General features: G+C 36.4%; 1 protein-coding gene across 30 annotated transcripts in view; it reads right to left on the reverse strand.

Moving 5' to 3' along the window:
* Window positions 1-6,829: 6,829 nt before the first annotated feature.
* Window positions 6,830-22,083, reverse strand: part of LOC139975283 (uncharacterized) — a 103,285-nt gene continuing 88,031 nt past the window's right edge. For 28 of the 30 annotated variants that reach the window (XM_071983288.1, XM_071983316.1, XM_071983307.1 and 25 more), the window contains 11 exons: window positions 21,338-21,448; window positions 20,108-20,371; window positions 18,740-18,865; window positions 17,368-17,616; window positions 16,407-16,637; window positions 15,273-15,530; window positions 14,298-14,555; window positions 13,545-13,808; window positions 12,283-12,312; window positions 10,172-10,408; window positions 6,830-9,071 (listed from right to left, as the gene is read on the reverse strand). In XM_071983288.1, coding sequence (XP_071839389.1) covers window positions 8,851-9,071; window positions 10,172-10,408; window positions 12,283-12,312; window positions 13,545-13,808; window positions 14,298-14,555; window positions 15,273-15,530; window positions 16,407-16,637; window positions 17,368-17,616; window positions 18,740-18,865; window positions 20,108-20,371; window positions 21,338-21,448 — 2,249 coding nt within the window. In that variant the 3' untranslated portion in view covers window positions 6,830-8,850. The remainder of the gene's footprint in view (window positions 9,072-10,171; window positions 10,409-12,282; window positions 12,313-13,544; window positions 13,809-14,297; window positions 14,556-15,272; window positions 15,531-16,406; window positions 16,638-17,367; window positions 17,617-18,739; window positions 18,866-20,107; window positions 20,372-21,337; window positions 21,449-22,083) is intronic. The other 2 variants (XM_071983091.1, XM_071983138.1) reach the window with 2 other exon arrangements.

Raw genomic sequence — 22,083 nt, forward strand, 5'->3', positions numbered from 1 at the left:
ACAATATTCGTCGGAAAGTTTTGGAACCGTAGAAACAAATATTTACATTTTTTATTAAACTCTCGGAAATTTATTTTGCGCCTCATTATTGCATCACCCGCGTGTCATGAAATAACTCAACCAGAAGTATACCGTAGTTTGATATTTAAAATTCAGGCAGCCTATATTGTCTTTACTGCATCTTTATGTAATTATACGAAACTAAAACAAAGCCCCGTAAATTACCAACACTATCTTTATAATGATATGAAACTAAAACAAAGCCCCGTAAATTACCAACACTAAAGCAACATAGACATAGTAAATCAAGAAACGGAGACTAACCGCTCGATTAAATTGTCTGTTTCTTGTAATAAAAAAGAAGAGAACGAAAAAAAAAAGAATCAGTCAACCACTGTATATATATGAGTATCGTGAATGATTAAATTGACTGATTTCCTGAAATACATTAAAGGATTGTTGTAAGTGTTATTATAATAAACAAGCGATTAAATTGTAGTTATAATAGTTTCATATAAACACATTATCATAATTACCTTTGTTAAATTGATTAGAGAACTTACAACAGAGGTACATGTATACTGTTATACGATATACTGCCCAGGATATGTGATTTCGTAGGAAGAGGTCTCTCGATGAACCTAAATTAGACGAGCGGATATGAACCGCCTCTCACACCAACCCCTTCCCCTCCCTCTGCCTAATGAAAGATCTTGCTACGTCACAGATGACGTAGTATGGGCATGATTAGACGATACTCCGCCATAATTGTAGAACGTCTTCAAGTTTCTGTAATCGCTCCGTTTGAGTAGGCCTACTGTATATGTACGTTAAACCCTACCAAAACTTGACATTGTCCCCCCAAAAATGTTAAGATTACCATATATATTTTAAGCTTATCTAATGACATCCTTATTTTGGGCATTCGTATGTTATCACCGACTTAATCGTGGATCAACTGGTGGTAGAAATGAAAGTCAATTTTCTCTTTTTGCCGTTCTTGCGGTATCATTTACCACATTTCCGTTATAATAGGAAGTTATGACCATTTAAATAAGTACAACGACACTTCGTTTACCCTAAAAGGAGTTACGTTGAGTATATTACTTTCAATTCGTGCACCCTCGCATGTATTCACAATATTGCACAATTGAGTTAGTCAAGTTAAAAAGCTGGATCAGCTAATGTCCGTATAGTGTTGACATAAGCTGTTCAACGTATATCATAACATTGAATCGTCTCCAGTCTCATCATACGGTACTTGTTTACATGGACACATTGCCATATACTAAACCCTGCAGCCTGTGTTACAGTATATGTTTATTAAGGTTCTCTTTTTGCAGTGAGGCCATTAGTGGTCGCCTTTTTGGATAAATGGCGATGTTTCGTTCACCGATAATAACTGTTTTGCTTCTTGCATTAATCAACATTACTTTTGGGAAACTGATGGATTTCAATTTAGGCCTATATGCACATTGCCTGGAGGTCACTACCAATGTCACGTTAACTTGCGGACAACAAGATATGGCCTTTACTCTAGGTAATATGGATACCATAGAGCCTGGAACGAATAGGCCCAACCGATTACTAACCTCGCATACATCGAATAGTTGCGATGAAAAGTTGCTTGCTGGTAACAACGACATAAGATTATATAGCTGTTCCACAGACGGTACTGAGGTAACTTTCATCTTTCAAAGTTTATCTTGTAGTGTAAACAATGAACAGGTTGACTATTCTTTCATTGATTGCTACGTAGATGACCGTAAATCGCGGTTCTGGGAATTTACAAACCCTAGCCATTATGTTGCAGAATTAGACGGATCACGTGCGCGTTTGAAGTGCGGTACCGTTGATGAAGGACAAATGAAACTTGTGTTGGAAAATTCCGTCGTTACGCCGTGGGTGCTCATATTGTTACTTAGTGGGTTTATAGCGTCAGTTATGCTGAACGTCTGCTTCTGTTGTAGGACGATTAAACTCCGAAAAGTCACCGATATGCTCGAACACGCTGTAGGTAGAACCTATGGGACCACCGGAGTCGAGCAAACCAGCAATATGTCCGACAATCAAGTTAATTGTGGATATACTGGTTTGTGTGAGGTATCTCAACAAAACACAGACTATACTCTTCTGGCCAAAGCAAATATTTTGCCAAAATCTGAAACTCAAAATAAGAGTCAAGATCCGTCCGATGTAGACGCAGACCAGTTAGCTACGTTACGAAATGGCACCACAAATGAATCACAAGATCTCTGTAATCGCAGTAACCGGCAAAGCACTATGTCTGCAAGTGCAGATCGAGTTTCTGCACTTGAAAGCTCATGGGGTTACGAAATTATCAAAAATGATCCCGACACACGACCTCCGACATACCTCGACATTGAAGACGACTCCGAATTTGATGTCAGTTATGATTATACAGAAGACGTTGTAAAAATTGGAATGCTGGATAGGCTTGATAACCTAACGAATGAAGCGTATGTAAATGATAGAATAGGCCAAAAGGGAAACAACCCGCGAAGACAGAATGGTATCTCGGAATGTGCGAGCAAGCCCAACAACTACCAGAGACCTAAGAAAGCTCCGCCTCCTTCTCCTTAACTGTTAATTCTTAAACTTCCACTCCGTTTCTTTGTATGTGTAGGCCTAAACTTGATATTTGTTCTCTTTCTAAACTTGATATTTCTTTTTGCGCCTCATTATTGCATCACCCGCGTCTGATGAAATAACTCAACCAGAAGTATACCGTATATAATTATGTTTGACATTTTAAACTCAGGTGGCCTATATTGTCTTTACTGCATCTTTATATAATGATATGGAACTAAAATAAAACCCCGTAAATTACCAACAATATCTTTATAATGATATGAAACTATATAAGGCCCCGTAAATTACCAACACTAAAGCAACATAGACATAGTAAATCAGGAAACGGAGACTAACCGCTCGATTAAATTGTCTGTTTCTTGTAATAAAAAGGAATCAGTCAACCACTGTATATATATGAGTATCGTGAATGATTAAATTGACTGATTTCCTGAAATACATTTAAGGATTGTTGTAAGTGTTAAACTTTCTAAACTTGATATTTCTGTAAATGTTCATCTATTTTAATTGTCTATTATATATATATATACAGGGTTATAGCTAAGAGATTGTGAGTGTTGGTTAAATAAATTTGCGAAGCGTAGCTCTCGCATCTCACGGACGGGGGTCCAGGGGCCCGCTTAATGGCCCCTTGTAGGGTCCAGGGGAAAAGGTGACGTTGTTATCATGTTTTACGGCAAGGGAAAGATAAATTTGTTACTTTTGTTGTATTTCACAAGCATTTTACTATGTTTTGTGCCGGCCAGTGGACTGTTTATTCACTTCCAATGCCGGCCGGCAGGCGTGAGTGGCGGTTACCACCGGCCGCCGCCGTGGCTATAACCCTGTATATATATATATATATATATATATATATATATATACATATATATATATATATATATGTGTCTGTTTATATATATGTATGTGTGTTTATATGTGTTTATATATATGTACTCATATATATGTTTAAATTATATATACATATATATATATATATATATGTATATATCGTCACTTTCTGTACATGTTCATCTATTTTAATTGTCTATATATATACATATATATATATATATATATATATATATATATATATATATATATATATATATATATATATATATATATATCGTCACTTTCGGTGATCATGCACTGAAGAAGAGCTAGTTTTGCTCGAAAGCTCTGCAAAAACCAAACATTGGCTGTTTCACTTCCAATCACTTACCTAATTCAATTATTGTATCTCACTCGAGATCCAGCCTTTCTCTAAATGCTACATAGTTGTTTAACAGTTTTTCCTATATATATATATATATATATATATATATATATATATATATATATATATATATATATATATATTTATATATATATATATATATATATATATATATATATATATATATATATATATATATATATATATATATATATATACATATATACATATGTATGTATATATGTTCATGTATATATGTTTATATATATATGTACTCATATATATGTTTAAATTATATATACACACACATATATATATATATATATATATATAAATATATATATATATATATATATATATATATATATACACACACAAATATATATATATATATATATATATATACATATGTATGTATATATGTACATGTATATATGTTTATGTTTTTATATATATGTACTCATATATATGTTTAAATTATATATACACACACACATATATATATATACACTCACACAAATATATATATATATATACATATATAATGCGGGAGGCATGGGTTCAAATCCAGGTGGAGGCTGGAAGTTTTTTCTCTGTTCTGGATTTTCCAACTCGTTACAATTTCAAATATATAGCTAAAACCCAAAACGTGAGTTTCAGCAAGGTAGAGATTATCAAATTTGAGCACGCATTTTAATACCTTCGTAGCGGACTAGATACTAATGTTCTCTGCAACATGTTTACCTTTGCGTTTTACATTTATGACCCTTCTCGCCCCCCTCCCCCCGCACGCGCACATATAAGATTCAATGTAGTAGTTGACCTTTTGATTCTGATAATCGTCGACTTGTTATTGTTGATTTAAGTCGCAATGCGGTAGGCCTACTCACTGACAGGAAATACCTACGTTCTAGGAATCACGATTTCAACAAACATACGCTAGCTTTAATCGATAGAAAAAGAGAACTTTGCTCTTTATAATTTGTCGGGTCAATCCGGATGCCGGGAAGGAAATGGTGGAATCTGGCAGATGAATCTATAAACGTCACACGTCGTAATGAGATTGTAATGTACTGTAAGTTCTAAATTCTCATTTAAAGCGCTTTTAAAAGTTTAAACTTTCACATATATATTTTAAATTTTAAGAATTTGTTTGTATAATTTTCGATTTCCCATTTGCAGTTTTTTATACAATGTATTGTCAGATTGTATCAAACAAATTTTCTACCCTTTATACGTTATATTATCGATTTATATATTTGTTTATCATGTTTGTATGTATTTTACTGTAAAGCGCCTTGGAGAAATTTCTGATTGGATAAGGCGCTATAGAAATTTTGTATAATAAATAAAATAAATAAATTTATTTTGGACGTCGAGCAAAGGATTATTAATAGACCATTCGTTTTTTTTTAAATAAAAGAGGATATTTTCTTTGGATTTAAGTTTTGCTGAAACATCCATTGAACTTTCTCATCTTTTATATCAAATACTACATTTTCCAGAAAAAAGTTACAAAATGATAATTTAAATGTGAATGAGTTTCTATATCAATTTAAATTTGCATTACAGGTAGAAAAGCAATTAAGTAATTACAATTCTCCTGGACCTTTTCCTTATAGCATTTTAAAGTCTGCTTTTGGCGGGTGCCAAGAAAAGAAAAAAAGTAATGAGATTTCCCTTTAATAAAATGACCAAACCGATCATGATTGTTATATGTACGTGAATACATCCAAACGAAGTCGTTTATATATTTATTATAATTGGAAGGTATAGTTAAATACAGCAGCATCGGTGAGTATGGTAACATACGGTGTTACGGTTAATTCTTTCCATGACACATAATAACTTATGTTACAACGAGTTCTCTAAGAGACTAACACAGCGTATACAATCTTCATACTTTCTCTTGAAATGAGATTGACAATCAGCTCTATCAAAGTTCTGTTTAGTTTTAATATTACTACGTTTCTTGTTGCTTTTTTTTTCACGTTTTCTTACCCGAGCCTTTTTCCTTTTCCTCGTTGTCACTAGTTTAATAAATAACTTTTGTTTTCACTAATATCCAAGCCCATAGTAACCGAATTAATTGGGGGTGGGGAGGGGTTGCACATCAACGCAGGAGGATCGCCGTCCTGCGGGGTGTGCCCCTCTCTTTTGAGAAACTTTAGTTTATATAGCTCAGGGGGATTAGATGCAATATTTTCCCCTACATTTGTATTTTACTCTTCTGTTGTATACAACAGAACCTTATTTTTTATTGAGCTAGAAAATTCGAATTTGGGGTGGGGGGGTGGGCACACGGATGCTTGCCTGCTAATGTCCATTATATGTACTACTATCTGTAATTTTCTATACCAAACACCTGATTTGAATTTTGTGTACATGTGAGAAAATAAATGAGAATTGATTTGTATTTTCCTTATAATAGTGAGAGTGTGCTGAGATCAAGACTTGAAGTCAAGACACTTTTGTTTATAATTGTGTAATTTGTGAAACCTTGTGGTACCATTATTAGCTCTGCAAACATATGCACATCCTTCCTAAGATATAATAATACTTTCGACAGCGACTTATTATTTGGTAAAGTTCACTATTTTAATTTCATCTCACTTAACATGATGGTCCTTCTCACTGTTTTTGAGTTGGGGTGGCGGTAGGGTTAGGCTGAGGTAGAAAATGGGTAATCAATGGGCAGGGCAGTGTGGGGAGGGTGGGGGGGGGTTGCCTTCTGATCCTCACTGGTGGGATACAAAAGAAAGGGAAAAAAGTGATACACAAGGAGGGTTAACAAACCCACAAAAAGGAAAGAAAAGCCATGAAAGACATAAGAAAGTAACAATGTTTACAAGTTTAAGTCAATGGTCAGCTCAACCATCAACCAACCTGAGGAACGAACAGATGTAGAACCCTATGTATTAATCCAAGCAAGTTCACCAAATTAATCTATACCATATTCTTAACAAGACAAGAATTAGATACATTAAAAACCGAAAAAAAAAAGGATGGACAATTAAAAAGTTTCTACTCCAAATATTTCTGGTTTTATTTCAGAAGACAACTTCCACATTTTGTTGCCATTTTTATTCAAATATTCCCAGCCACCAGAAAAGCTATGATAAAAACAAAATACACCCTCAAGTTTCTATTCAAGACTAATTGTGTGGTCAATTAAGTTATGTTTCAACTCCACTAAGTAACCCCATCATACTAAGTCCTGACCATGGAAATGATTTACTACTAAACATCATAGACTTAACCTCCTGATATTTTTTGGAAGCCTTTATACGATTTATGAACTTGTTTCAAGAAATGATTTAAATTATTGGACTAAACATAACCAGTTACTGTAATGATGTTAAAATTGATACAAATTTGTGTAAACAAAAGAGCAAAAGAAGATCACAAGAGCAAGAAAAAGTTAACAAAAACATAAAAAATGGCTTCGTCAGTAATATTTTGGAGCAATGACAAAAAATGGAAAATGAGGCAGTGAAGAACTTAACAGTAAAAGTTTTCTTTGATTTTGCTGGCATGTGGAAATATCATACACACAGAAGGATATGCAACAGTTACCGAAATGTAACGTTTAAAGAAAAAAAAACGCATGAATTTTACAAATTATATTGTCAACTATTTTAGGTGGATTAATAAAAACAGTCAAAACACTCACCATACACAGTTAAAAAGAATAAAAAAAGATAACAAAAAGTAAAACTGAACTCAACGATGAATTTTCAAATAAACATTTCCAAGATATTTCAAGTTCAAAACGTAATTGTGGAAGCAACGAAAAGCTTGGCTCTTGATTATTATACACTTTTTTGCCCCCCCTGCAATTATATCGTATTCTAAAATAGAATCAATATGTTCCTTTTGCAATAGCTGAAAAAGTTGGAACAATGAAAACAGAAGAAGCTTTCCAAAGAAATATTATAGATACAATTAAATTGTTTGGATTTCTTGTGTTGTTTTCCTCCAAGAAATCAAGTGCTTTTTTAATGTAATTTTTATTAAAAGATATTAAGCTAATATTCCCCATAAGGATAAAACCACAACGAAAGCACTGTTTCCAAAATGAGTTGATCTAACCAACACTGAAGACAATATTGATCAAGTTTTGACAAATTGTATCATGAAATGAGTATGGTCTGGTAAACGTAAAGGTTGAATTCAGATGCTATGGGACGGAGTAGGGAAACAGGCGGGAAGGAGGCAGTTGGAGCTGAACAAGTTACTTTCTAAAAGTCTGTTTATTCATAAATCAAGCGGATTATTTCAAAAGTGAGAGCATTTGATATTTATTCTGTTTTGTGTGTGTGTGTGTGTGTGTTTTGCTTCTTATTTTACTTTGTATTGTATGTGTTTGGCAGTGCTGACCTATAACAGCACCAACGCTTGCTGTCCAGAGGTTTGAAACCAGTAAGGGAGTCGTTATTCCACTGTAGCCATTTGCCACTTTGATCGAACAGGGCTAGTTCTGTTTTGGTGACATATTTTGCTTTACTCTTGATATCAAACATGATATATATATATATATATATTTTATATATATATATATGTATATATATATATATATATATATATATATATATATATATATATATATATATATATATATATATATATATATATATATATATATAATATCCTGAGAATGCTTGTACAAGTTTGTTTTCCATTCAAGTCAAGTGTTTAAATGCTTGTTCATGCTTTATATAAAATACCACTCCATTTAACCTATGTTCTATGCCAAAGAAGGCAAACAAAGAAAAATACCCCATCTCAAAAAAAATACTTCAAATCCCCCCCCCCCCTCCCCCTGCAGGGTAACATGTACACATCATTACTGAAAGTGATGATAAAATGACAGCAGCATATTAATCCTGGTCTAAGGTAGCCATTTGCTCTCAAAAGAATAACCAAACTGAGAATGAGATATAGAAAAAAGAGAGTTTCTTTATCTCCAAAGTTAATTAAAGATTACCAATCAGTTGGAATTCATTACCATTGATTTAGAGATGTCAGATCCTGACAGATCAGAGAGGAAGAGTCGGTGATATCGTAATCTCTGTCTCTATTGACGGCCCTAGTACTCTGTTGATCATTGTTGATTCTCCAGTGAGTATGGTGTCGGTAAACTCCGTTACCAGATCTTGCCTGATGGACACCTCCACTGCTGCTACTGTTACATCTCCAGGTTGAGCCCACCTCACGGTGGTGTCCCCACTTATTCTACCACGGTAACTTGCAAACAAATCTGCGGGCAGAAAATAGTTTGGTCAAAGATAAAAGCCTTAAAATCATCGGGTTGTAGGAGTAATCTTTCTCTGTTTCTTGTGACAAGGCAGGCCATCTACCAATCAAATGACAGTACTTAGCATAAAGCACAAATCTGGCAACACCTGGTTTTCACACTTCCCTATCACTATTATACAAGTAAGTAAAGGGTGTGAAGACTCGCGCACAAAGAAAGGTCTCATGCCGGTAATCTGACCTAGTTTCAAATGGGGTGTAACAGAAGTGTTAGACACCACCATCGATCCCACAAAATACACACACAGCTTGCTACCGTCGGTAATTAGACACTAGTGTACAGTCAATACATACAGCTACGGTCAAAACCCACAACACAGGTTACATAGCAGTGATGGACATCTCAGGTCTAGATAAAAGATTACAAGGTATCACGTTTCATTACTGTCTGCATTTTTTAGTGACAAGAAGAAAACTTCACTTGTAAGCAACGGTTTGGGGCAAGTCTTCAATGCCTTTAATGACAAGGGGAAAGCTTCAAATGGAAGTGGTTGAGGTGGGTAGAGGTACATCATTTGAAAATGCGCCCTTTAATACCACTGCCATAACAGTTTATCTGCCTCGGGCATTTCAATAGGCTCTCGCATTAGATCGGGGGAAATTTGAGCCGAGGAAGTGACTTTTCCATGCTCATTCTCTTTGCAAGACTCGGCGAATTGATCAGTTAATACACAGGCTAATGTTCCAGACTAAATAACCTTGAAATGTGCAGAAGTGGCCAGTGGCAAAAAATAAACGGCAGTCTTACTATTTTCGAATTTGTGTTCTAAAGCTTTTGTAATTACCAACAAACATAATATCACTGTTTCTCCATCTTTAGGCTACAGGGACATCCTTTTTCTTAGCTGCATGAATATTTTGATTTCAAGTAAAGATATTACACAACATTTGATAAATTTTCCCTGACAATTTGGAAATATACTTTGAAGAGTAATTTCTACGCCAATATTCCCCTCTCCATTGTAACTAACTCAAGGAAATCCTTTAGGGATCATCCTTCATGAGATTAATAAAGACATGTGCCAGAAAGGTAATTCCACTCACTTGGATTGCTGTCACTATTTGATGTTCCGTTAGAAATCATGGCCAATATCCGTACCCCATTGGCAATTCCAACGTTGACTACGTCTTGTCTGGTAATTTCAGAGAAAGAACGAACCGTATTCCATTCGCCGTTGATCAGACGTTCGATGTCAAATCCGGTCACTTCTCTGTCAAGATACTGAGACCATTCTAAGTCAATCTCACCATCAAAATCTGCCAGTACTTCCACGAGGACAACTGAAGTAAAACCATGAACACAAGAAGTTGAATGAGTCATCAAACAAGCTTAACACCACCTTAAGTTACCAAAGCAGTTCTAGCTCCACTGAGGTGAATGAGTCATCAAACAAGCTTAACACCACCTTAAGTTACCAGAGTAGTTCTAGCTCCACTGAGGTGCATGAGTCATCCAACAAGCTTAACACCACCTTAAGTTACCAGAGCAGTTCTAGCTGCACTGAGGTGAATGAGTCATCAAACAAGCTTAACACCACCTTGAGTTACCAGAGCAGTTCTAGCTGCACTGAGGTGAATGAGTCATCAAACAAGCTTAACACCACCTTAAGTTACCAGAGCAGTTCTAGCTGCACTGAGGTGCATGAGTCATGCAACAAGCTTAACACCACCTTAAGTTACCAGAGCAGTTCTAGCTGCACTGAGGTGAATGAGTCATCAAACAAGCTTAACACCACCTTAAGTTACCAGAGCAGTTCTAGCTGCACTGAGGTGCATGAGTCATGCAACAAGCTTAACACCACCTTATGTTACCAGAGCAGTTCTAGCTGCACTGAGGTGAATGAGTCATCCAACAAGCTTAACACCACCTTATGTTACCAGAGCAGTTCTAGCTGCACTGAGGTGCATGAGTCATCAAACAAGCTTAACACCACCTTATGTTACCAGAGCAGCTCTAGTTGCACTGAGGTGAATGAGTCATCCAACAAGCTTAACACCACCTTAAGTTACCAGAGCAGTTCTAGCTGCACTGAGTTGCATGAGTCATCAAACAAGCTTAACACCCTCTTATGTTACCAGAGCAGTTCTAGCTGCACTGAGTTGCATGAGTCATCAAACAAGCTTAACACCACCTTATGTTACCAGAGCAGTTCTAGCTGCACTGAGTTGCATGAGTCATCAAACAAGCTTAACACCACCTTAAGTTACCAGAGCAGTTCTAGCTCCACTGAGGTGAATGGGTCATCAAACAAGCTTAACACCACCTTATGTTACCAGAGCAGTTCTAGCTGCACTGAGGTGCATGAGTCATCAAACAAGCTTAACACCACCTTATGTTACCAGAGCAGTTCTAGCTGCACTGAGGTGCATGAGTCATCAAACAAGCTTAACACCACCTTAAGTTACCAGAGCAGTTCTAGCTGCACTGAGGTGAATGAGTCATTAAACAAGCATAATACCACCTTAAGTTACCAGAGCAGTTCTAGCTGCACTGAGGTGAATGAGTCATCAAACAAGCTTAACACAACCTTAAATTACCAGAGCAGTTCTAGCTGCACTGAGTTGCATGAGTCATCAAACAAGCTTAACACCACCTTAAGTTACCAGAGCAGCCCTAGCTGCACTGAGATGCATGAGTCATCAAACAAGCTTAACACCACCTTAAGTTACCAGAGCAATTCTAGCTGTACTGAGGTGCATGAGTCATCAAACAAGCTTAACACCACCTAAAGTTACCAGAGCAGTTCTAGCTGCACTGAGGTGCATGAGTCATCAAACAAGCTTAACACCACCTTAAGTTACCAGAGCAGTTCTAGCTGCACTGAGTTGCATGAGTCATCAAACAAGCTTAACACCATCTTTAGTTATCAGAGCAGTTCTAGCTGCACTGAGGTGAATGAGTCATCAAACAAGCTTAATACCACCATAAGTAACCAGAGCAGTTCTAGCTGCACTGAGGTGCATTTCATCCAAACTAGACAGGGATATGATCAAAGGTTTCAGACACACGTTAAGTTGAATAATTTGCTGTTTAAGAAAGCTTTAAGAAATAACACTTTTTAATCATAAACAAGTTATGTTTCTACAGCTGGTTGTGATCATGACAAACTGTCAAATACTAAATCATTATTAGGGCACTCTTGAAAACTACTTACCAGTGTCATTAGCAGGCATTGCATTAGGATCTGAAGGAAACAAGTGAAACAAAGAACCATAAACCTGGTCATCTGATTGATATATGACCCAACCTCACCAAGAACGCCCCATTATGATTCAAAGTTATGTCAAAATCCAGAGCCTTCCTGGGTTGTCTGATACCCTCATTGACCTGAAAAACTCACCAATTGTCAATTCAACATCAAGTTTTATGAAGTACTACTTCTTATAACATCTCATATTTATCAATAAGAAAAGATAAAGAAGTACATGTTGGGAATTATGTGGTGGGAACTCTCCTACAGAATCTGTAGGAGAGTTTCTTCATCTTTCAAACCCTTCATTTATCAAGTATTAATACAAGTAATTTTGGAGGCAATGGTACATGACAGCATTTAAAAACAAATGGCAAAAACATGGGAACATTTAGAACAAATAGACAAATAGAGTATGTAAACACTGAACTGTGGGAAGGACTCAATGGTTACATTCACTATTAGTATGTGGTTTATACCTACAGAAGTACGGTTATTTTATTACTGTAAACCAATTCAGTATAAGAACAACTTTATATCCAGTATCAGGAGATATCATAAAATTAAGTTTATCGTTAACAAACTTAAAAGGGTGTAAAGACTCGCGCACAAAGAAAGTTTGATGACTGTAATCTGACCTAGTTTCGTATGAGGTGTAACAGAAGTGTTAGACACCACCATCGATCCCAGAAAATACACACACAGCTTGCTACCGTCGGTAATTAGACACTAGTGTACAGTCAATACATGCAGCTAAGGTCAATACCCACAACACAGTGTACATAGCAGCGATGGACATATCAGGTCTAGATAAAAGATAACAAGGTATCACGTTTCATTACTGTCTTCATTTTGTAGCGACAAGAAGAAAACGTCATTTGGCAGCTATGGAAAGTTAACTTTTTCAGAGTGTGGCACGCGGTTTGGGGTGAGTTTTTAATGACACAGATCGCAACACAAATATATTGGGGAAGTCACTCAGCAGAAGCAATTTCACTGGAATGCATCAAAGCAGGTGGGATATGTCATATTGCTCTGATACCATTGAATTAATTTCAAAACTAAAATACCAAAGGTCAAATGAAACAACAGGAAATCAAACAGAAGAAACGTAGTTATCAAAAAATGCTTATCTACTGCAGAATTTGACAGAGGTGCGTGCATCTCATCGTATTGCAAGTCAACGACAGACTGGATCATCAACATAAGTTGGGAGTATCACTCACCAAAAATCGTGACCGTGAAGGAACAAACTGCTCTATTATCCGGGGCATCAGAGAATTCATAGGTGATAGTTGAAGTTCCAATTTGGAAGAAACCAAATGGCACATTGGGTCCTGAACTTTGCTGGACTGGCCCTCCCTGAGCATTCATTGCTGTAGGGGCGGTCCAGAACACAAAAGTTCCCAATGGATCTGGTGGATTCATTGCAGGCTGTACAATGTCTACAGGACAGTCCATGATAGTTAGTTGGGTGTCATTCACAGCAGCTAAATTCAGCAAATAATTAAACCATAACATATCACCTATCTTTGACAAAAATGCTCAAACAATATGTGTTTAGTGAAAGTTCTACACCACTACAACAAAGGTTTAATTTTTTTGACCTTTGTTGACCTTTGAACTGTCAAATAACATTAACAATACTGTACTGTAAATATTATAGAACATTGTAGTAATAAACCTCGTAATAATTAGAATCTTATTCAAACCATGTCCGGTGACTTTTCTATCTATAGAAAAAGTTTAGGTGATACCCGGGACTGCAAACGTTATAGTTCTTGCACACTTCACTAGGGATCTACGTACCTGAATGATAAATTCTTAACAAAGCTACCCCAAGCTTCTTGACATGCGTTCTTTGCTTTTCAACTTTAGTTTCTTTACTTGAAAAGAAGTGATTATTGGGGAGTGAGAAAGAGAGGGAGGTCAATAAAGTGAGAGGTGATTTTAAAAGAAAAGAAAATAGAAAAACTCACGAAGAACAGTAACATCAAAAGAACAGGTAGCATTATTCCCGGCATCATCAGAGAAGACGTAAGTCACGGTTGATAAACCTAAATCAAAGACTCCGATAGGTGGTACCGGTCCCGCTACCAGTCTCACTCCACCACCCGATTCATCCTCTGCTGTTGGTAGAGTCCATATCAAGAAAGCCTGGTCGCCAAGCATGCTAGCTGCAACCACAACCATATCTGATGGACAATCTGAGATGACTGGAGGCCTCACATCAAAAGCTGACAAAAGATAAAAAGAGGGCTTTGTAAGTCAATTCTTCATCAACCTTGTATGTTTATTAAATTCCATGTTATTATTATATTCCATAGTCAAAAAGACCCACCTCTCACTTCTTCACAAAATACGGTACAGAGGAAAGGAAGGTTGGTAAGGTAATATAACAAAGCAAAAAAAACTGTAGCAAAATAGGACCGATGTTAATTTTTGTTTCAAGAAACGGATAACTGGATCTTGTGAGCCACAATAAAATGTTTATCCATAAAGTTGTAAAGTTACCTGTATTGTTCTTACAATCTATTTGTCTAATAATCAATCAGCAAGGTCAACATTTGTAGTGTCCTCCTGTTATGTTGAAATATCGAGTAGAGTTTATCTTGGCCCATAAAGTACTGCAGGCTGCAATATTATGCTTTGACATATTAGGCTTAGGCACAGGCATATTAGGCTTAGGCTAAGCATATTAGGCTTAGGCTTAGGCAATATTAGGCTTAGGCAATATTAGGCTTAGGCACAACCTTCTTGTGGGTTGCTGTAATTTTCCTGAGGGGCTGCATTGGCCTGTGTGGGATGTACAAAGTGCCCATGTGTGGTCTATAGCTAAGCATGCAGGTTTTCAACCAGAATGTGGGTCCGATTGGTTATAATTATGGCTCTAAACTTAACTTAGGCAAAGTTTCTGCTTCTCATCTCAAAATGGTTTGGTAAGTATTAATTACCTGTAATAGTAATATTAAAGGCACATCTGGCTTCGTTTCCTGCTGCATCAGCATATATGTATTCAATCTCTCTCGTACCGACTTCATAAAGTCCAAATGAGGAAGGAGGTGCAGCTACTATAGAGACAGGACCCTCTGCATCAATCACAATCAGCATATCCCAAATGACAAATTCAAATGAGGCGGTGGATGACTGCAGCATACGTGTAATATCACCCGGACAGTTGGTTATATTTGGCGGGTTCGTATCACCAACATCTAGTTTCAACATGAATAGGTAAACGATCCATGGTACATAAGAACTTTTACATATCAGCAACATTTTACTGGCTTAAGAAAATTATTTTTATGTGTTCTTGCAGTTTGTTTTTTATTAATAGTTAGGTATCCGATCTTTTGCAATTTTGGGATTAGTTTTTGACTGCAGTGGGTAATACAAGGTTCAACTGTTTTGTAATGCGTGTTTCACACAAACATCAGGTAACAGGCAGTTGTTCAAATCATCCCATTGTGTGTTCTTCTCTTGTTAGTGTCTTTGGAAGAACCTTATCCATTTCAACATAAAAACTGTAAGCAGCTGAGACCCTCAAGCAAATAATAAAACACCCTAGAAATTGTTACGACATAAGCACCTTAATATGTGTACAGAGGGACCAGGTCCTTTCTTGAAATGTTGAAAGTATATACAAAATATCACATCAAGAGTTTTTGAAATTTCTCAAACTTATTCTTCATATTGTCCAGTGGTGTTCATTGGACTCATCTACGGATTCGGTATTTGTTTGTTTTTGTTCACTCATTGTCTCAAATCGATCTTTCCTTCGTTATATATTGCTCAGTGCAGAAATAATAAACAGGTTGCATTCACCTCCCAGAGTATTTAGAGATACAAGCAGACACTTGTTTGTTTGTTGGAGAGGTGAAGTGGAGCTCATGGGATCACGAATGGATGCCACACATTGCACAGTTGTCTCTTAATTCTCTGACTATTCATCATTCTATGTAAAAGGCCCTATCATTGATAGGCCAATGCTATTGGGAGATCATCGCACCTTTAGGACTTCATATTGATTTGATCTTTTGAATGATTCATCGGTTGAGGTTGATTATGAAAGTTGCTGGAAGTATACTCACCAGTAACTGTGATGTTAAATGAACACCCTGCCTCATTAAATGCCTCATCTCTATATATGTAGTCAATCTGGAACACTCCCGGAGGGTAAAGATCAAATGGATTTCGTGGGACAGATACCTCAAAAGTTGGGCCCTCAAAATCAAATGCTGTTGGTGGTGTCCATGAAACAAAGGTAAGCGGCCCCTCAGCGACTACCATAATGTCTTCAGGACAACCCAGTAAAACAGGACCTGTAAATAAAAAAAGAAAGAAGAACAATTATTCCCTGATATTTCATTCAGTTAAAATTCAGGAATACATGAGAGAGCTTTGGTAAGGTGGACAGAGAATGAGGTTATATTGAGGGCCAATGATGATATTTCATTCAGTTAAAATTCAGGAATACATGAGAGAGCTTTGGTAAGGTGGACAGAGAATGAGGTTATATTGAGGGCCAATGATGATATTTCATTCAGTTAAAATTCAGGAATACATGAGAGAGCTTTGGTAAGGTGGACAGAGAATGAGGTTATATTGAGGGCCAATGATGATATTTCATTCAGTTAAAATTCAGGAATACATGAGAGAGCTTTGGTAAGGTGGACAGAGAATGAGGTTATATTGAGGGCCAATGATGATATTTCATTCAGTTAAAATTCAGGAATACATGAGAGAGCTTTGGTAAGGTGGACAGAGAATGAGGTTATATTGAGGGCCAATGATGATATTTCATTCAGTTGTAATTCAGGAATACATGAGAGAGCTTTGGTAAGGTGGACAGAGAATGAGGTTATATTGAGGGTCAATGATAATGTTTCATTCAATTGTAATTCATGAATACATGAGGGAGCTTTGGTAAGGTGGACAGAGAATGAGGTTATATTGAGGGTCAATGATGATATTTCATTCAGTTGTAATTCAGGAATACATGAGAGAGTTTTGATAAGTGGACAGAGAATGATGTTTTATTGAGGGTCTTACCGGCTACTGTGATGTTAAATGAACACACTGCCTCATTAAATGCCTCGTCTCTATATATGTAGTCAATTTGAAACACTCCCGGAGGATAGTCACCCGAAGGACTTGGAGGGACGGACACCTCAATGGATCTGCTCGCTATATCAAAGGCAATGGGCGGTGTCCATGAAACTGAGGTAAGAGGCCCCTCAGCCAAAACAAAAATGTCTTCAGGACAATTTATTATAATAGGAGGGTTGTTGTCCATAAGAGCTGCCAAGAGTAAAAAGAATATGATTTTTCAAATTTTGCTTCTTATCTCCATCCCTCTGCATATTTGCATGTTATTAAACATTCGCACTAAAAAAAAAAGGTGGTAGGTTATGACATTTCTGAGAAGAAACAACTAGAATCTTTAATTACGAGTGATGTAAAAGGTGGACTATGAGCCAGTCTGATCTTATGTGAGGAGTGGTACTATGTTAGTGCTGTAAATAAAGTTTTGTGACCAACGTCTGTATTTAGAAAAGGAGAATAACTGATATATGTAAGAAGTGTCTGACAAAAAGGGAACCTTTCTGAACAGTGCAGTATTAATGTAGGTATGTGTATGATATGTGATAGATGATGATAGGTGATGATATGTGATAGGTAATGATATAGATAGGTGTATATAAAGATTGGTGTAGGTAGAAATAGTAGGTGTATGTTATGTAGGTGTATATAGGTGTATGTCGGTGTAGGTATAGATAGGTGTAGGCATAGATATAGATAGGTGTAGGTAGGTATACATATTTGTATAAAAGTGTATGTAGGTTTATATATAGGTGTAGGTATGATCTAAAGTGTATGCATGCATTGGTGTATGTAGGTTTGTTTACAGGTGTAGGAAGGTGTAGATGTAAATAGGTGTATGTAGGTGTACATATATGGGTTATAATCATAAATTATTAGGTTATTGACTACCTTAGTCATGGCCTTTAATGATGAAAGTATCATTAGGAACTTGATGTTCAAAAAATGAAATGACTTTACATTCACAATTGGAATTCAATTTCTTTGCAAAATGTTTAAATATGTGCCATAAGTGTCACATCTCATAATAAATATGACATTAGTGAAAGGAACTGTCACCAGGAGTATAGGTCCAAGTTTTTTTTGTTTTTTATACAGTATATGGTATGCATAATCAAAGTTAACATGTTGTTATTTGCAGTATTTACCCTAATTAACAAGCCTCCGCCCCCTCTCTCCTTCAAGGACTAAACCATAAACAGCCATTTCCCCAATGTTTAGAAGTAAAACCTGGAACTAATTTTTTAAAATATTTTCTATGACTGGAACCAAACTGAAAATTGAAACTAATGTTTTGTATTGCATATGACCGGCAACTTACAGTTTTCACAAATTTCTCCAGAGAAAATAGCTAGGCAGGTACATGTCCTGCCTGATGGGACTGTTGTATCTAGACTACACATTCCCCCGTTCATGCAAGGATTCGGGTTGCACAGTGTTATTGCAGCTGGTGTTCAAAGAGTAAAAACATCTCATCAAAATGACAAAACATCAAACCATGAATAACAAAATAAACAAGCTCATGATATTGACTCATTCCATCTAGATAAATAACATAGCCTCTTCTAGGATATAATTGTCCAATCAAATTTAAAATTAGTCGGTACTACAAACTATGGAAAGTGCTGATTCAACATGGAGGAGTAGTATGTGCTGATTCCACATGGACGAGTATAAGCATTAGTACACCTATGCAAAGATGTTTGTCACAATCTTAATTACAATTAATGAACTTTATTGTTCACCCTTATCTGGAAAAAATAGGTTATTTGTTGGAGGCACTGTACAATCAATTTACAACATCAAAGCAGCTGTACCATAGACTTTACCTTTCCTACAATTATGAAGAAGATGGACTATTTTTAACACTCAGAGTGATACCATAGCTTTATGGATGAAAGAATTTGTTTTGCTCTGAAGAGCTTTGTCTTACCCCAAAGGCTACAAAAATGATCGAGTAGGAACTGAAAGAGTGGAGGGACATACAATTGACCAAAAGCAAAAATAAATAAAAATAAAATGGTATAATACGCAACTTTCAGCCGGAACATGAAAAAACCAAGCAAATTATGAATAAAATGGAAGGGAGAAGGGGGGCCCCGGGGTGGTCATTTTCCTCACAGTTAGATCATCAGTATTGCTCCGTTTGACAGCAAAGTCCTGCAGCACAAGATTAAGATACTGAGTGAAGAACATGCGAGTTTATGGGAAGGATTATAAAGATAAGCATCTATGATAAAGGGTATAGCTCTTTTGTTTCATTACAAAGCAAAGCAAAATGGTTGAAGCAAATATGTATATTGATTGCATATGAATATGATTTTTGAAGAAAAAAAAATGAATATTTTATGCAATATTCATGGATCAGCGAACATGATTGATTTAAGTTGTATCAAAAGCAAATATGAGAAAAGAAAATGAAAAAGAAAAATAGAAGATATATGAATATTTAAGGTGAAGAGCTAGAATGATTCTATCCATTTTGCAGGGGCATGAGGAGATTATTGAGGTAATTCCGCTCATAAAATTGAAAACATTTTTGGTGTTATTTTACAAAGTTTTCCTTGCCGATGGGAATTCTTTTCCATTTTCTACCGGTAGACCAATAGTGTGTGTGTTTTGGTCTCCTTTTCGGCACATTAAGGATGAGATGGTGGGGGGAGGGGGCGGGGGGGGGAACGCATCTTACCTTGAAAGACAGTAATATTAAAGTCGCATCTGGCAGTATTTCCAGCATCATCAGAAAACACATAAGCAATCGGCACTGTCCCAATAGTGAAAAAGCCACCAGGCATTAAAGCAGGTGATTCAATCAACATGGCTACTCCTTGACTATCAATGGCTGTAGGGGGCTCCCAGTTGACCATGACAAATGTCCCAATGTCTAAAGGTACTTCTATATTGCCAGGGCAACCTTGGATCACGGGAGGAACCAGGTCGACTTCTGACAAAGCTAATGATAAAAGGCGATGGTGAATGTGTAGAGAAGGCATGTGAAAGGAGTAAATACTTTGATGCTTTGAATATATATTTGCATTGCATGTAAGTGAAAAAAAAATGACAAAATGACACAAAAGCAACCGTAAACCTAAATGGAGAGTTTACTCACAGCAAAAGCATGAAATGATGAAGCTGCACATACTGTTTGAATGACCCAGAGACCCTTAGTCAATATTAACACTGTCAAGACTTCTTTGAAGAGCAAAAGGGCAGATCCAGAGGCGGGGGGGGGAGGGGGGGGGGGTAGGTGCGACGTTGAACGAGAAAAAAAAACAAAAAAGCCTGACATTTCTGGTTTATGGGGTCCATGAGGCATGTAAAGACCTCAGTTCAACAGAAACTGATTATGTCTGGCAAATAGACTAAGATAGGAGTTTAACATCCTTTCTCCATGTTTATCGATATCCATGTTAAAGAAAATTTAAAGATGTTTAATAATGCATTGATTATTGTGAAGCATTTAAATATAGTCCCAACACCACGATACAGATGGCGTGCATTGCTATGCAACTCTCTTCATGTATATTCCATGGGCCCCATGTGACCTTTAACATCTTCATTTGTAACTTTATTGAACGGTTACATTCAGATTTCAAAATGGAAGGGCTTGCTGTTCATTTCTTTTCAACACTTTGGGGAACTTTAAGCAACTGGCTAACTTGGGGAACTTTAGCTGCCAATCTCTTTCTGGTTTGTCTCAGCTAAAGGCCAAGTATATTAAAACCATAAATCATGGATTTTCAATTTAAAGCAATTCTAGAGTCCTGGGAAAAAATCTGAGCTTGCAATTTCAGCGGCAGCTATAAAATCAAAGAATGGAATTTAAAAAACTCTTACTTTTGCTCAAAATTTTGTGTCCAAAACTCTGCGGTTTTATTTTCCTGTCAATGTCGCTAAGGTTTCTGAATAATGTACTTACTTTCTGAACATACGACACCGCTGAACAGCTGCGGGCAGACACACAAAAACTGATTCGGAAAAGACAAGCACGTCCCTCCGTTTTGGCATGGACTACTGGCACAAGCCTCACCTGTGTTTTAGAAATATTATCAACATTTTGAAATTAGATGAGTCTCCTGGCATTGAAGATGATATTCTTTTCTGTCGCATGAAACTACTGAGAAGTCTATCTTTATCACCTCACTAGATCTACAGTAGTTTGACAGAATACTGTAATTTCATGCATCATATTTCTTGCACTCCTTGTGGAAGTTTGATTGAAATCAGTTAAATTTCCCAAAAATTAAGTGATTCCATCATGTGATATAAAATGGCCACTCCTGATTTATGGAAATTATACAAAACAGTATAATTTTTTATTAATTTTTTTTCTTTAGCCTTTAGCTAGGATCGAAACGTCAGGCCAACGTACTTTAACACATTCTACTACACAGGATCTCCAGTGTATAAGCAGGTTGCTTACAGTTTTATTTTATTTTGACAAAACAGTATAGTTACATCAAATCTTAAACAGCGCCATCTTGCTGAAGAAATCGGTGAAGAGTATATTTTCCTGCTTGTGAATTGCTGAATTTATTGTCAGTTAAGACATTAAATTTTGAAATTGCAAATATAAAAGATAATATCTCATTAGTCTATTTATTCCCCCACATTTGCTTTAATTTGATAAATGTTGTTTGTAAGCATTTTTATCTGTATAGAGGA

This window comes from Apostichopus japonicus, chromosome 2 (assembly GCF_037975245.1).
Source record: "Apostichopus japonicus isolate 1M-3 chromosome 2, ASM3797524v1, whole genome shotgun sequence".
Classification (NCBI taxonomy): Eukaryota; Metazoa; Echinodermata; class Holothuroidea; order Aspidochirotida; family Stichopodidae; genus Apostichopus; species Apostichopus japonicus.